This window comes from Dermacentor variabilis, unplaced genomic scaffold, assembly GCF_050947875.1.
Source record: "Dermacentor variabilis isolate Ectoservices unplaced genomic scaffold, ASM5094787v1 scaffold_12, whole genome shotgun sequence".
NCBI lineage: Eukaryota > Metazoa > Arthropoda > Arachnida > Ixodida > Ixodidae > Dermacentor > Dermacentor variabilis.
In genome coordinates this window covers 37,481,381-37,498,607 of record NW_027460280.1, presented here as the reverse complement: position 1 = coordinate 37,498,607, position 17,227 = coordinate 37,481,381, and the positions used below count along the sequence as shown (strand labels likewise).

General features: G+C 42.3%; 1 protein-coding gene across 5 annotated transcripts in view; it reads right to left on the bottom strand.

Annotated features, from left to right (window-relative positions):
• The window catches only part of LOC142565928 (coiled-coil domain-containing protein 186-like), a 150,576-nt gene that overhangs the window by 41,054 nt on the left and 92,295 nt on the right, over window positions 1–17,227 (bottom strand). For 4 of the 5 annotated variants that reach the window (XM_075676547.1, XM_075676545.1, XM_075676546.1 and 1 more), the window contains 2 exons: window positions 15,741–15,806; window positions 1,462–1,664 (listed from right to left, as the gene is read on the bottom strand). In XM_075676547.1, coding sequence (XP_075532662.1) covers window positions 1,462–1,664; window positions 15,741–15,806 — 269 coding nt within the window. The remainder of the gene's footprint in view (window positions 1–1,461; window positions 1,665–15,740; window positions 15,807–17,227) is intronic. The other variant, XM_075676550.1, reaches the window with a different exon arrangement.

Here is a 17,227-nt window from a genome sequence, read left to right as displayed (position 1 = left end):
CCGAAGGTTGCTGAGATATCAGAGTGCCTACCAAGGTGACATTTCTAAATTGCCTGAGTTTTCCAGGTTTTCCCCGAGTGCCTTTGCAAAATTTCCTGAGTGACACAGAGCTTTGTTTTGTGTCAAGACAGGCTGACACCATGTCGCCTAATGCTTTCACTCTTAATACGCATGTTAAAAAACAAAAACAAAGAATGACTTAATCCAGTTTGAATAGTAAGGAGTAGTGCTTACTTTATTTAAAAAGAAAAGAGAAGGGAGGGGTTAGTAACATGCACAGCAATAAAAGATCTTCGAAAAAATGGTAAATCCCATTGCAAATTGAGTCAAACATTCTCGAATACGAATCAAAAAGATATGAATACAGAAGCAAACATTTTTGAACATGAGCTATTTCTAACAACTAATAGCAAGCTCAATGGCATAAGGCACGAACTTTGTCACAAGTGAGATTCTCTCTCAACAGCTGGTAAGTTGTCAACCTCAACTGTCCTGACATATGATGAAACAAGATAGCAAGGTGGGTGAGTTGGTTAGGACACGTCGTGCTTTTGGTAACAGCGCAAAGGGACATGGATAAAAGGAAGAAACGCGGCAACGTGGACGCCTGTCTTGTCATGTTTCTTACCTCAGTCATCTTACCTCAGTTACCATATTCTCAGTCAGCGCACAATGCCTCAGTGTTGCATTTCACTGCTTTGGTTTGGATAGAGGGACACTTGCATCTCAGCTTCAGCCAATATTTTGTATTTTGAGCTCAAGCTGCTTCAAAGAAACGGCGACACGCTTACCATCATCATCATCGTTGCATGTCGACCTAACAGACTGAGTGAAGGCTCGGCCGGCTGACTGCGGAACGAACTTGGCCGTGATTCCTGGTAGCTCGACCAGTGTGATGAACTGCTCAATGTTTGTGGTAAACTGGCCGTTCAAGATGGAATTTTGGCGGTGCTAGTACGAGTGTATGGCTGCGGGCAACCACGAAACAACTCCGACCGGGTGACTGAAGTGAGCGACTCTTCAGCAATGTGCGGTTGGATTCTGGATGCATGGTGCTCAGTGTCAGTGGACACTATCGCAAAGAGCATTAGAGTGACGGGGATATCAAATGCCACAGACAACACAGAGGACGACCAGCTTTGGGAGCACACCGATGAGGTGAGCTCGTCCGACAGTGGTGAGAGTGCCGATGAGCTGAGCTTGTCCGAGAGTGATTAGCTTGAAAGTGGCGATAAATAGTGAAATAAAATGTTGATATCTGTTACAGTTTTTTAGTTATCTGACACAGTAGTCGCAGTGGCACTACAGTGTGTTAATGTGTAGCTATAGACCCCATTTGTGTATAACCCGCACCAGAGAAAATTTGATGAAAAAAAAAGTGCAGCTTATACATGTACAGGAGTATATACAGTAAGCACTAACATAAATTTCTCCTCAGTACTTTTCTTCCAAACCACCTACTTGGATTTCTTTTTCATTTCAAGTAGCAGCTGCTTGATGTGTTCCTCAAGGAAGTCAATTTTGTCATTGCGTCGTGCAAGGGTCTTCTGTAGTCGTACAATGCGCTCCACCAGCATTTGCTTGTCCAGTTCAAGGTGCACAGGTGCTGTTGGTGCATGTTCGGGTGATCCACTGCTGCTCGCACCAGATGCCCCAGGACTTCCCTGTAAGGCATACCATGCTTTCAAACATGTGTGCACACAACAGTGGTATTGCAAACATGAGATTATGTGCATAGTGCCAGCCACAGCATTATTAAAATAAATGCAGCATACGTGACACTTTTAAAGTTGAGGTGGATGAATTATAAGCCATAACAAATGCATTTTACCGGCATAATATATGGAAAAAACATGCTATAAAGGCATTCTGCCAAATAGATTTGGCTACACAATGGGAAAAATGACTCAATTATGGATTTACACATGGGCATGACACCTCACTTCTTCAGTACCCAGATGGCAGGCAATACCAAGCAAAATCAAGCAAAGGCAAAAGCTACCATAGTCATGAAGCTTTATACTATATTAAGTACTGCTATTTCTTGAGCAGAAGTTCACCAGTTCAGGTGGATACTACAGTAATATATGCTAGGTCTAAAACAGTAAAGGAACATTGTTTCTGCATATATAGTTGTAGAGAGTACGCACATTAAGCAAGACAAACTAACGTTGCCTTGCTGGTTGCAAAACATCCTACAGCATGTCTTTTGTCACGTTGCCATGCTGGTCATACAGTTAAACCTTGACATAACGGGCTTCAATAACGAAATTTTCAATATAACGAAGTATATGATTTTTAAAACTTCTTTTCCATATAACATGATGTATTTTGAACTTCAATATAATGAAGTGTGTTTATATACAATTTCAATATAATGAAATTTCCCTGTCGCTGTGAAGGAATACCGAGACAATAAATGCAAACTTCTGCGGATGCAGATGGTCAAATGGTTTAATTAAAAGCGACTGCTTGCGAACGCACGTCTAAAATCACGCACCGCATGATCAAGAGCAACTGCCAAAGTGGAGCAGCATCATGTTCCAGATAAAATTAGGGGGGGGGGGGGGGGGGGGGCAGATGGCACACACCTTTTCTAACGCGGCCATGGCTGCACATGCCTGTCAGCATGGCTGAGCACATACACAGCCTGTGTGCCCTGTTTCAGAGGTAATCTGCCATGTATGCAAAGACTAGGCGAGTTGAGATTGTGTGGCATCGTACGCTGTCTTCCCACACGTTTATAGTTTAGAGCTGGAGGGTGCATAACTTCGCATTTCGGAGACCCATTGAAGCGAGAGGCAGACAAAGCATTTGCTTTCTGCTGCCGACACTTTTCATGATAGCGTCGCCCCACTGCGGGTGACGCTATTAGCCGCAGGGGCACAGTGGATGTTCGGTGGCGGTGCACTACCTACAAGCACCTAACATACTGCATTTTTGCAGATATCTGCGGTGGAACAGGCATTCTGTGCTGGAACCTTGCGGCACTTCAATGACGGGCAGGGCAGAGAGCTCATACCGTGCTTTTCCAACACATCTCTGTCTGCGTGGGAAAGCTGGGCGCCTGCGCAATGGGATAATGACTGCCAAGATAGCCTGCGGCGGAATATAAAAACAAACTGCAATCGAACTTAAGCTCGGTTCATCGGCGGTGCACTACCGACAAGTACCTAACATACTGCACTTTTGCAGGTAAGAAATATTGCTGTTAATCGTTTGAAATTGAAACGGTGCTTCTTTGTGGCATGGCTGCCAAACACAGCAGTGCGTTTATTTTTCTGTTCTCTTTTTTGGAAATGGGGAAAGAGGCAGCTTGTAAAGATAGCAGTAAAAGCCATGGGAAGGAATCGACCGATTCGAAAGACATGCATGAGTTGATAAGGGCCTTTGAAAACTTTAAACATGACTTTTGAGTGGAAATTCGTGAATTGAGGGACAGTGTGTCTTTTTGCACTTACGTCTGCAAAGGCACAAAAGATTTGGCAGATGAAATCAAGCAACTGAGAATGGAAACAAAGCAACTCACAAAAAAAAAACATGGAATTAAAGGAATAGACAGCTATTGTAACGGTGCGAAGATATTGAGCTATACATATGCCTAAATAACTTGGAAGTTAAAGGAGCACCTTCCGCAGCCAACCCGGTAATGGTCATACAGAAGATACGATAAAGTTTTGGTGAGAAGATTGACATACAGACATCGACACATGTCATTGGATCCACACCACGAAGCCTGGCATCCAAAACATTATCATTCATTTTGTAAGAAGAGACATGCGCCATGCCTTGTTCACGAAATGCAGGAAAAAGAGGCTAGACACCATTGTCCTCGGTCAGTGGGAAGGAAAGCCAATCTATGTAAACGAACACTTTACACTGCACAATAAGGCATTGCTCTCAGCCAGGATAAAAAAAAGAAGGAAGCTAGGTGGGAAGCCATGTGGAAGTATGTTTGGACTTCCAGTGGATGGGTGTTGGCCCGCAGAAATGAGGAGTCGGCTGTAGTTCGCATTACAGGTGAAAGAGATCTTAACCACACCACAGTAGAATATTGAGAGATAGCGCTTTATTCAGAATGGATCACATTTCAAACAACAGTACCGATTACTTTACCACCACTGACTTCAATTCAAAATTTTCTACTGCTGATAAAACATTTGCTGCATTACACATGAACACAACATAAGAAGAAAGGATGTTCCACATCCGCCGCCAAGGTTTGTGAGTGGTGGTGCTGGCTAACACTCCCAGGGTTAGTTCTAGCGGTAACACATAAATAACCCAGAAAGTGGATGGGAGAACGGAGCTGCGGTAGCTCAATGGTAGAGCATTGCACATATAATGCGAAGACGTGGGATCGTTACCTACCTGCGGCAAGTTGTTTTTTCATCCACTTTCATTTTCATTAATATATCATTTCTTTAATTCAGCTAGTAAGTACAAGTAATTTCCCCTGTGTTGTCCTTGGTGTCTTTGTTTGTTGGCTTCTTATGCTATGATTAACAAATATTGGGCCCCCTCGGTTAACCCCCTTTCTTCTCGTAAATGAACACAAGAAGCACAAGAAGCAAGGTAGATGACATAACTACTTGCTATCCTATCATCTGTTAACTTTGATGTGTTGTTGTTCTCTGAGACATGAATCACCAAAATGATGAAATGTCTCACCTATCAGGATATAATTCAAAAGATTTATATTGTGTTAATGAGAAAGGAGATGGAGTTGCAACTTATTTCAAAGAAACATTTTTTTCATGAGGTACTAAAAGATTACTATGTTATTAATGATGATGTTGAATGCTTAGCACTGCGAATTGAAAAAACAGTTGCTGTAGTCATATAGAGACCGCCTATGGGAAGAAAAAGTCATTTTATATGTTTCTTGGAGACTCTACTCTTGAGTTTTTCGCCGAGCTATACGCTTTTAATTATGGGTGACATCAGCATAGACATGATGTCCAGTGATTCATGTGCCAGAGAAATGGTGACATTATTGTCTGCTTACGGTTGCACAAATCCCGTCAACTCGCTCACTAGAATAACTACAACTCGACATCTGCATCTCCAATCAAAATGAAAAGGACTTAAAGAGTGGGATTTTCATACACGAAATAAGTGATCATTTACCAATATTTAGCATCACCTGTTCGGATACCGGTCCACTCAACAAACAAATACGTATTAAATAACGTATGGATGACGCCGCAAGAAAAACATTCTTTGAAATTTTAAATAAAATTAATTGGAAAAATGTTTATGAGGAAAAAAATGCAGATAAAGCTTATGAGTTATACTTTCAGTTATTAAAGAAAAAATATGATGGTTTCCCTTTACAGCAGATACATAACCGTAAGACCAAAAAGTACTGAAAGCCTTGGATGAATTCCACACTTCGTAAGTGAATTGAAGAAAAGAACTCGTATCATACATTCATTCAGTCACGAAATCCAGACTATTTGTCAAATATAAAAACTACAGAAACACTCTGAATTCCGATCTGAAGAGAGCAAAACGAGAATATTTCCAAAACATCTTTGAAAAAATACTAGACAATCGTAAAAAGGTCTGGGAGGTTGTTAACACCCTGACCAGCAACGGCAAACGAAAATCTAATGAATTCACCATAGCCGCTTCAGATGGTTTAATTCTAAGTGGTCAGGCTTTGGTGGATGGTATGAATGACTTCTTTGTCAGCTCGGGCGTGTATCCAGTTGACAATGAAGATACGTGTATCAATTCTGCAGTGGATATCGTTCCGATAAAATCTTCTCTTTTCTTAAAACCGACTGGCCACGCAAAAATAGCACGGAGTATTAAGAAATTAAAGAGAAATGTGGCAGCTGGTATTGATGGCGTAGGTCCCGTATAAAACAAGTGTATATCACAATTAACATGTAATGTTCTTGTCCACATTATTAACCTTACCCTGAGCACAGGTATCCTTCCACAAGCTTTAAAGATGGCAAGAGTGACACCCATCTATGAAAGCGGTAGAAGGGATACGCTTACAAATTATCGACCGGCGTCAGTCCTACCCAAAAGCACCATACACAGTAGACTAATATCATTCATAAATAAGCACAGCATACTAACCAAGAGTCAGTACGGCTTTCAGAGGAGTAAATCAACGGAGCAAGCTTTGACGTTCATTAAAGATAAAATAATAACAACTATTAAAAACAGAAAATATATGCTTGGGTTGTTCTTGGACTTTAAAAAGGCTTTTGACTGCATTCATCAGGAAATATTGCTTAATAAGTTGTCAAGGTATGGTATAAGGGGGGCGGGCGTTAAAACTAGTAGAGAATTACTTAAAAGATCACTTTCAAGTAGTTAATAAAAAAGGTGGAGGAGTGGGGAGAGGGGGGGGGGCACATAATTTTGGTCTAACATTTTTACAGCTGCAGCAATAAATAAATAAATAAATAAATAAATAAATAAATTCGCCCCCCCCCCAATACTAATTTAATCATAAAGTTGTCTGTCCCCTTTGAGCAGAATTCTTGATAATGCATATCTACTACTGCTGTTCATACATGTTTTTTATTCTTTTTGTTAAATGGGGTTTTATGTGCCAAAACCACGATCTGATTATGAGGCATGCCATAGTGAGGGACTCTGGAAATTTGGACCATCTGGGGCTATTTAACGAGGCCCTAAATGTAAGTACACGTGTGTTTTCGCATTTTGCACCCATCAAAATGTGGCTGCCGTGACTGGGATTCGGTCCCGCGACCTCGTGCTTAGCATCCCAACACCGCAACCACAAAGCAACCATGGCGGGTGTTTATAAATGCAAACATAGCTGTACAGATTTGTTCATTTATATGGTACAACCAGGGCCCTTCTATACGTTTCCTTCTGGTCACAAAACTCCAAAAGTTTCATGTAGGGACAGAAGGTGGCACCTGAGGCACTGGCTTAAGTAGAAGGGGATCAATCTGCCGTGCTAGATGGCCGGGCTGTGTGATAATGCAAATCTTTCACCAAGATAGGAGCCTCTCCCACATTTATTTCAGCTTGTTTCCAGAGTGAACATGCAATGAAATTTAGTAGTGTGATTTGCTGGGCCAGTTGGTGCATGGTGAACGTATAGGGGGTTCCAGCAAGTACGGATGCGAGCACAAGTAAAAGGAATGGATAGGACAACGGCGTTGTCCTGTCTGTTCCTTTTACTTGTGCTTGCATCTGTACTTGCTGGAACCCCTTATACGTTCACCATTGTTAGGAATGGCCTGCCGATGTGGCAACATGCACATTTTCTCAGCCAACTGCAGCTGCGAGTGTTGCGAGCTTCCTCGAAGAGAACCATGGAAGCCTATTACAATTGCTGCGGTGACTCATTTCGTAGGGATCTCGAGGTGCCGCTTCAACACCACCTTGGGGCCGTTGTGACTAAACGCGATCGGCGGACCAAGTATTGTTACTGAACCCGCCACCGCCGACATGGTCTCTTTGCAGCAAGAAGAGCTTCCCTAACAAAAGGGTGCTTTGCGGTACGTGGGCCCCAGGATTCGTCACAGTCTGCTGACACACGTGGCGACTACAGGACGCAAGACAATGGACAACTGGCGGCCCCGCTGTGGGTGTCAGCTTGGGGAATAAGACGCGCCTTTCAATACTCAAGATAATGGACAACCGGCGAGTCGACTGCGTTGACGTTTGACGCTGCGAATCAGCGGTGAACTGCCATTTTCCCCTCACCTAGGGAACACGGAGTGTTTATAAGCGGCTGTTTGTCGGCTGCTAATGTGTGCTGTATTACATGTCAGAAACATGTACATGTCAGAAACTAGATTTTTAAAAATAGAAATCGCATTGTGAAGAGAGAGGAGAGCTGGAATTTCGGCCTACACAGAACAGAGTGCAATAAGGTGGATGGAAATGCTAAAAGGACAAAACCACACATTTATGTGGTTTGTGTGCCAATCATTTCAACTGCACAAGCTGATAATCCAGATGATCACAGACACCACCACCTAGCACATTGTCAACACCAGTGCATGTTCATGTACTACAAGGTCCGGATGTCCATAGGAATTCCTTAGCCGAGTGGAATAGGTGAACTGTTGTGTGCAATTGTTCTTCCTCCATGTTCATCTGTGTTGTCACCACTTACTAGTCAGAACTGTTCTATGGTGTACACTAGCATACTTTAGTGTTTTACACTTGGTAACACTTTTCATGTCACTATGCTTCTGTGTTGACTATTGCCCTTTTGAAGATAAAGAGGTGATCTGCAGCAATCCATACTGCATCTGCATCATTTGCCTGAGCGGAAAGGACCTTTAACTTTGTTTTTAGAGCAGCGGATATTTTGCCTAGAAGAGTGTTTTACTAAAGAAGCAGCTAGAACTTAGTGGTTGCATGGCACCTGTTTACATTGACAGTTAAAACACTGCCATTATGTAAGGCTAGTCTCTCTTTATCTTCCGCCCTTCCCCCACTTTATTTTATTTTAATTTTTTTAAGTTTCAGCAGACATGCACTGTGACAGGCTACCCTGGAGTAATCTTGCAGTGCAAACCAGAAACCAGTGGATGTTGAAATGAACCACTCAAGATGTACTGAAAGGATCATCAAACATTCCTTTACATTGAAGGGTAACACCTTGTTATAAAAATGGAGACATCATTTTGAATATTGGGATATTGCTGCTCACTGTGGCTAGCACTCCACTGCTGGCAAGATAAAACAAGTCATCTGTCCAGTACATGCCAGGGCAGTAAGGTCTAACTGCAATTGGCTGTGATGCACCAATATTCAAAATGATGATATGGCTTTCATTACATGGCAATGATCTACAACATTACAAGGGGTTTTGCTTTTGGCACTCCTTGAGCACTTTGTTATCCTTCAACAAAATGAAAATGTCACAGTGCATGTGTGTTTCAGATATATATTGAAAATGAAGACTCCCCTATAAGCAGACAAGATTCAAAATTGCAGCATAAACAACTGCAGTAAAATTCGGAACATAAGAGAAGGAATCATTGTAACTTAGGTTGAACTTAAATGGTAAATCTAAAGAATGTCTAAAAGAAAATTTTCTGCTCTATTTGGAGCAGAAAATGTATCATAACTGTAATATAAAATGTAACATAAAATGTCTGTACCAAAGGCATTCTTGGAACATGAACTGCGTGCTCCAATGGCAGGCTGAGTACATATCACAACATCATTCCATGAAGCATCAAAATAGTTCTGCTAAATCCTGCAGGTTTGACCAGAAGTCTGTCTGAAGTATGCCCTTGAGCTATGCTGCCTTCTTAAAGGGTGGTAACTCAAGAGCAACCCTTTATGCAGTGCGGAATTAGATGATGACTTGAGAGGTGCATTTGACAACCAAGAGGACAAAGTTGTTGGTGAAGTTGCTTGTTGATCCGATTGTCTTTTCACATTGTTCACATTTGAGCATCCACTGAAATAACTAAATGACTATGTGCAATTCAGCTGTATGTATGCGCGGATGTGGTGGACCAGTTCATAGCCAGGTTTGCTGCACATTTGAAACCACTGTCATTTCAAAATGCAGATGACAAGTGCCACTGTGTTGAAAAATGATGAGTAACTTTCATATCTGGTTGTGAAAGTGCACCCTTGCTTGCTCTGGCTGAAGCACAAGTGTTGCAAACACAGATGTGGAGTAAGTGCTCTTCATGGGAGAATGGTGCGCTGGGGCAGTGCTTGAGGACCACTTAGGGTCTGCCATTGCAATTAAGCATTACTAGTTTCCTTAATCATTAGCAGTTTAAGCATAGCAGCTCCTTCTAGCACAATATGACTGCTACTACCAGGAGACTTAATGCAAAGGTGTGAACCACATGGTAGTGCCATTACCTGGCATGTGGTGCCTATTGGTAACTGGTGTGACTGCAATTCAGCAGCTGGCAAAAGCAGTAATTCTATCCCTTGTATAAAGGTGCCACACGCCAGCAGATGGTGCTAATTGGGACATAGCAACCAACCTTCATGACACTAGTGTATGGGCATGGCACTGGTAGTACGACGCTGTATGTGTGCCAAGTACGCTGTTATGATAAGCATTTTATAAAATGCCTTGTACAGTAATACATGCCTGATTATAATGCTTTCACGATGCTGTTAAAAACAGCGATAAGTGATGTACAGGGCAAACACAGCATACTGCACAAGTTTGATGGAACTTAGTTTGGTTGGCTGAATAATTTCAGCAGCGGCAACCACACTTACTGCCTTGCTGTGCTATGTGAAAGACCTAGCCATGCATGTAACCACACATGGGGTTATGAAGGTATTGCAGAATAAAGTATACAGTCAGTGTTGAAAGTTCATGGGGCTTGGGTTCCTTGAAAAAGCAGATTTTCTGCTCAGTTTGTGCGAGCATATTGGTCCCATATATATACTAGTGAAGGCTGAAAATCTTGTTTCCAGGCTACATGCCCATGCTGTGGAGGTATTCAATTACCTTCCACATTCTGAATCCTCAAAACTTTTTGATGCTAACAGTATGTGAATATCTCTCATGGTCACCGATAGTTAAAACATTTACATATGACCTGAACATGAACAGCTTTTATGCAGTGACACAGGAGATATACCACATTGAAGAACTTCCAATTCATTCATGTTTAATCAGACACTGGGTGCCTATAAATTAAGCTTTCATTTAATCCACATATTTGCATAATGGCCCAGGAATAAAGAAATAAATGTGCCTAACAGGATCACTAGCAAGCCCTAAATATACAATAGTGGCCAGTTTCTGGCCAACTTTTCAACGGAACAAGGCCAGGAGCTGCTACGTGGCCGCTGTTTCCCGCCATTACTGATGCTCTCATCTGGCAACCTGGAGCCACCTTGTGCGTGGTCAACGCAGCTGGTCTATTTAACCCGCCTCCATTCCACTGCCAGTCGGGGCACGCTACCGCACAGGCACATGTCATGACGGTCCCTTTCTTGACGCAGGTTAGTTACTTACCCTATGCTGCTTCATTTCGCAGCAGCAACGCTTTCTTGCTTGCGGTATTGTGCCCCCCTGAAATGCGTGACTTTTGCCGACGTTTGCTGAAACTGGTTCATTTGTATGCAAGTGCTGTTGTCGTGACTTTTACGCTCATCTTGTCTGGGGACGTCAAACTTAATCCCGGTCCTGATCATAACACCACACCGTCCCTTGAATCCAGTTCTAAAACCTTGTCGCGACTTGAAGCATCGCAAACTACCTTGCTATCTGAGGTAACAATGATCCGTGTAGCCCAAAGAAATATTGAGCATCTGGTCAACAGTCTTTCAAGTCGTGTTGATGCCTTAGAAAAACTAGCTGAAGATAACCGTCAAGCCTCTTCAGAGTCAGCCTCCTCCCCAAATGCTGAAATTGCCAAGCTTACTGCTGAAGTACATGCCTCAGCCGAAAAATGCGACGACTCAGAAAACCGTCAGCGCCGGTCAAATCTGCTATTTTTTGGAATTCCAGATGAGAATGGGGAGAGCTGGACGTGATCTGAGTCGCAAGTTGTCTCATTTTTGTGCTGATAAGCTAGCCATTACGATTAGCAGCAGTGATATTGAAAGGGCACCTAGACTAGGACGTTACCAGGTTGGAAAGAACCGTCCGATAATTGCAAAGTTTTCGAGATTTAAGGATAAAAGTTCAATTCTTTCTGCAACATCGAAGCTGAAGGATACACTTGCTGCAGTTCGTGAAGATTACTCAGCACGTGTCAGAATCACAGCACGTGTCAAAAACTTTTTGCACATGCGCAAAAGGCTCGGTCCACTTCCTTTAAGATTCGTTTTGACAAGCTAGCAATGAACAACAAATTATTCATTTACGACTCCATGACTGGTACCGTTAGAGAACTAAAGTCGTAGTGCTCATCGCAAACTCGCTTGCTGTTATCCTGCCACACTACATGGCCACGTTCACATCAGCCTAAAGTCCCAGTATACAACAGTATTTCATTCCTTCTGGCAAACGTATGAAGCTATCTTCCTAAAAGAGACTTAATAGAAACCGTTATTGATGACAGCTCTGCCGACAGTGCAATATTTACAGAGTCTTGGCTAACTACTGATATAGACACGCAAGAACTTTTGTCCAGTAACGGGTTCAACGCCTTCAGAATTGACAGGGTTGGTCGTCGGGGGGCTGGTGTTCTCTTACTGATTAAATCTTATATGTCGTCCTCCGCTATACCAACCAAGAACGAACAAGAAATTCTTTGCGTTAAAGTGTCTTTTAGTTTTTGCACAAATATTATTATCGCGTGCTACCGTGCGGCCGACTGCGATAAATCTTTTACAAAAGACTTGCACAACTTGCTTTTGCATTTATTTGCTACATTTCCCAAAAGTAACTTCATCCTCTGCGGTGATTTTAACCTTCCTGACATTAACTGAGATAAAATGACAGCATCTTCTCAGCTATCTAAAGAATTTCTTGATCTTGTTCTAACATTTAACTTCACACAAATGGTGTCTACGCCGACTCGCAGTGCCAATATTCTTGATTTAGTTTTGGTTTCCAACCCCGATGGTGTTCAGTCATTAATGTGTATTGATGGCCTAAGTGATCACAAGATGGTGTTATTTGACCTGACCTTTCAGGTACCAACCAGTCAGCCTTCAACAAAATATATCCGCTATCACAACAAAGCAGACTTCTCGAAAATAAATCAGGAATTAGACGCTTTTTTCGTGTCTTTTGAGCAGTCCGCTTCCTCGCGAAGTGTATAAAGCAATTGGCAACTTTATAAACAGAAGATTTTGTCTCTTGTCGAGAAATATGTGCCACTTGTGCGCATTCGGGGTGATGTCGATAAGCCATGGTTCACCAACTCCTTTAGGAAGCTCGTAAACAAAATGAAGCGCCTTTTTCGGGCAGCTAAGCTCTCGGACTGCAATTCCAAATGGGAAATATATTTTGCAAGCCTCCGCCAATACAATACTTTGCTAAGGCAATCAAAAAAGAAATTTTTTCATATCGACCTCCTTGGTATCCTTCGTGAAAACCCACAGAAATTTTGGAAGTGCTTCTCACAATATAACTTTGTCATATCCTGATGTATCCCCTGTTTCTACTGATCATCGATCCGATGTCATGAATTGTTATTTCTCTTCCGTTTTCACTCATGAATCCCCCTTAAGTAGTAGTATCCTTCCTGACTGCAACTTTTCCCGCATGCCTTCAATTGACATCTCATCTGAGGGCATTTTGGCCCTGATTAATAATATCAAGGTCTCCAGTGCTCCCGGTCCCGATAACATTCCCGCTAAAATCGTCAAAAGCACTAAGGTGCTTACTAGTAAAATTCTACAAATCATCCTTACGCAGTCCATAACTACCAGTACCATTCCTAATGACTGGAAGTTAAGCAAGGTTGTCCTGGTTTTCAAAAGCGGCGACAGAACTGATCCCTCGAATTATCGCTCAATATCACTCACCTGTATTGCCTGCAAACTTCTTGAACACATAATCTATTCTCATGTTGCCTCTCATCTTGAAGCGAACTCTTTCCTTTTCTGTAACCAGCATGGCTTCCGACCAGGTCACTCATGTGAAACTCAACTCTCTGAATTACCTACTGACCTCCATTTAAATCTTGATTCTCTCTTCCAAACAGATGTAATTTATCTAGACTTTCCGAAAGCCTTTGACCGTGTACCTCACGAACGACTAATGATCAAAGTTAACAGCTTGTGTCTACACCCTCTAACCACGTCCTGGATCTGATGCTTCCTAATTGGCTGATCACAGTTTACAGTGATTGGACACCGTCACTCTACAGTCACCGAAGTATTATCTGGAGTACCGCAAGGTTTAGTCCTTGGACCCCTTTTGTTTTTAATTTTCATTAATGATCTCCCTTCTGGTATTTCGTCATCCATCCAGCTCTTCGCCGATGACTGCGTGCTGTACTGCTGTATAAATTCATACAATGATCAGTTGCTTTTACAGCGTGACCTCACTACAACTGAAAAATGGTGCACAGAGTGGCTTATGCAGCTAAACGTCAAAAAATGTAAGTTCATGCGCGTATCGCGGAAACACTCTCTCATGTCATACTCTTACTCTTATTCCCTTCCTATTGAGCTGGTTCAATCATACAGGTACCTCGGTATCATCTTCACTAGCAAGCTTACATGGTCAGAACATATCCAAAATCTAGTTACCGCCACTAATCGATCCCTAGGATTCTTAAGATGATCACTATCATCATCACCCCCTGTGATCCGTCAACTAGCATATGACACATTCATCCATACTAAACTGGAATTCGCGTCGGCAATATGGAATCCCCATCAAGCGTACCTTGTTGAGCTACTGGAAGCCATCCAAAACCACGCAGCCCGGTTTATTACATCCCAGTACGACTATCGGCTAAGTGTTAGAAACATTAAATCATCCCTCCAAATCCAATCATTAGCACATTGCCGAAAAATCTCACGCTTATGCCTCTTTCAGAAGCTGTATTACAATTTCCCACATTTACGCGACACACTTCTTTTTCCACCCAACCGTACTTCATGTTGTCTCTCAAACAACCTCAGTCTTCAACGTCTTCATGGCTCTACTAAATCCTTCAACAGCTCTTTCTTGCCGGTAGCTATTGCAGAATGGAATAGTTTACCTGACCATGTAGTAATCGAACGAAACCCTACCAAGTTTCGAAACATACTAACGAACTTTCTGAATACTGATGCTCAACGTATTTTACTTCTTTTTACTACATCGCTTTTTTTTTTTTAGTGCACTGGTTATCACTTTTTGTGTTTGACAGTCATTTCAGTACACCTTCTTTACCCTTCTCAATGTTATTGTTTGTTACTTCAGTCATGACTGTTTCTAAGTTTCCTTTTTTTATGTATGCTCCCCCCTTATGCAATACACCAACAGGGGCCTTTAAGGGTCAATAAATGATGATGATGATGATGATGATGATGATGTGGCTGCTTTCTGGCTGCTGTCCCCTCCCCAATGCTTCCTTGCCTCTCCTCAAATAGCCAGTAAAATCACAACTCTTCAAGAATAAACAAGCAGTAAGACAGCATCTTTCCTGTGGTGTTCTTTCAACCAACATCTAGTCTCACTGTCTAAGCACCATGGACCATGGCAGTGCAAATCAAATTGACAACAGGCAAGTGCAGTATAGGCAAGTTAGCCAACACTGCAGCAATAGTGTGCCTTCAAATACACAAAGCTTGCGGTAGCATGTCATTTGCAGCTAACATTGTAAAGACAAATACCACTTTTTTTCTGCATTCAATTATGCAAATATGCTTTTCATGTGCTCAAATCTAAGGAACATGACACATGCCTCAAGCTCATAAATTGTGGTGCAAAGTGGTGGAAAAGCCTCTGAACAGGGTCTTCTGTTTCTTGGCCACTAAATTTAGCATCTTGCTTCACAGAGGTAAACTGAAAGTCTCCTGGGATTCTCACAAGTATTAAACACCATAAGCACTTATAGTCAGTGTTGAAAATTCATAGCATTTGTAAGCAAGGTGCCTTCACTTCACTTAGCTGCAATTTAACCCTTGTCCCAACTCTTTAGCTGAACTGAAAAAACAAAACAAGTAGATAGCATAGAACAAAAAGCCAGAAAAGGGAATAGCAACACAAAAGAGAGCAAGTCTACTGCGCACAATTTTCCTCTATTTCCACCTGACATTCCACATAGAAATGAGGATTTTTGTTACATGAAAAGCATCTGCATTTTCCTAGTACTTAAAGCACACCAAAAGGTTTCACTCACAACACAGCTTCGACTGGAACCATTCAGCACAGTCACAGCAGCAGCATGCAAGCGTGATTCCTTGGGCTAACAGAAAACAGGATCAGGAGGAGAAGGCAGGCACAAAGCATATCAGTTCAACAAGCTGTCACAACAATGAAAGCCATGCACATGTTAGCTTCAGATAAACTTGCAAATGGGCTGGTTGATTCTACTTGAAGCTTTCCACACATCCTGTGTAACTATGTAACTGAAATATTAACATATCAGTAACTGAGAGAGTAGCCCAATGAACAAATAAATAAGGTGAGGATGACAGCAAATACCTATGTAATCTGAATGCCTTAATGTGTATGGGTGTGAAATACAATCTAGTGGCCTCTAGAGTCTAGGTAAGGGTGTAAGGTTGGCAGCTGATTGGGGGTTGACTGGGCATTCTCGGTTTATCACTTTTGGGGATACTTTCCCTTTTGAGTGACGTGGCATCCGGAATGATGGTTCACTAGAGCAACAGGCATCGTGCCTGCTTGCTCAGCTGATCAGTGTTCACTGAAAGAGATATCCCTGAAAGCGATCAATTAAGAATACAGCCTCTGATTAGTTTGGTGAGATCATATGGCAGTGGTTTCCATTAGGCCTCGGAGCATCATGCCAGCTAGGGAAACTAGGTTGCGAGTTGAACACCTTCAGTTCTGTAGCACAATCTTATGTGATGACTACTACAATTGCTCAGTTCCTAACGTGCCCTAACTGCAACATGCACCCAATTTTTCATGGTCAGACAAAAAAAAGTGACTTTCTTGACTGCAACATGCACTCTTTGTAAATAGCATCTGTAAATATGTGCTACATTTCCTTGTGCTTGTGGGAGTCAGCTGCAAGCATGATGGGCTTTCATAAACAAATTCCACATGACAGTATTGGTCATGCAAAGTATTTCTTGTGGGCTTGCGTGTCTCAGCATTGGCTTCCAGCAAAGAAAGAAGGAATCAACATGTGCTCGTTTTAAAACTCGCCTGCCAATAAACTTCATAAAGCAGCTGTGCGCAGGTAATACTATAGCATAATATAGCACCACAAATCCAATGCAGCACCTGCCATGGCTGAGTACCCTGAAAGGCACTATTGTTGCAGGGAGTCATGTGGCGAGTAATTATTGCTTTTAACTGCTGCTCAAATAATAGCCAATCATTGTGTTTGTGCACACCACAAATTTGTATTGATATGGGGCACATTGCTTTTGTTAACATGCCCTTTGTGGCGAGCAGCAATCACCCTGCTGTAGCTGCAATGGCACTGCACAAGCAACAGCTCTTTCTGTCACATGGCTGTGAACCTGCGTTTAATGCATGCCTTGAGGAGGGGGGATTCGCACGTGGCAATAGTGCAGCATGCACAGCACATGCAGCACCTCTTTGAGCACAGAAGCGCATGTAGGGGCAGACTTGATGACAATGGCATTAGGATGTGGTACTAAGGCCTTGTTCTCATATTTGACTCAAACGTGC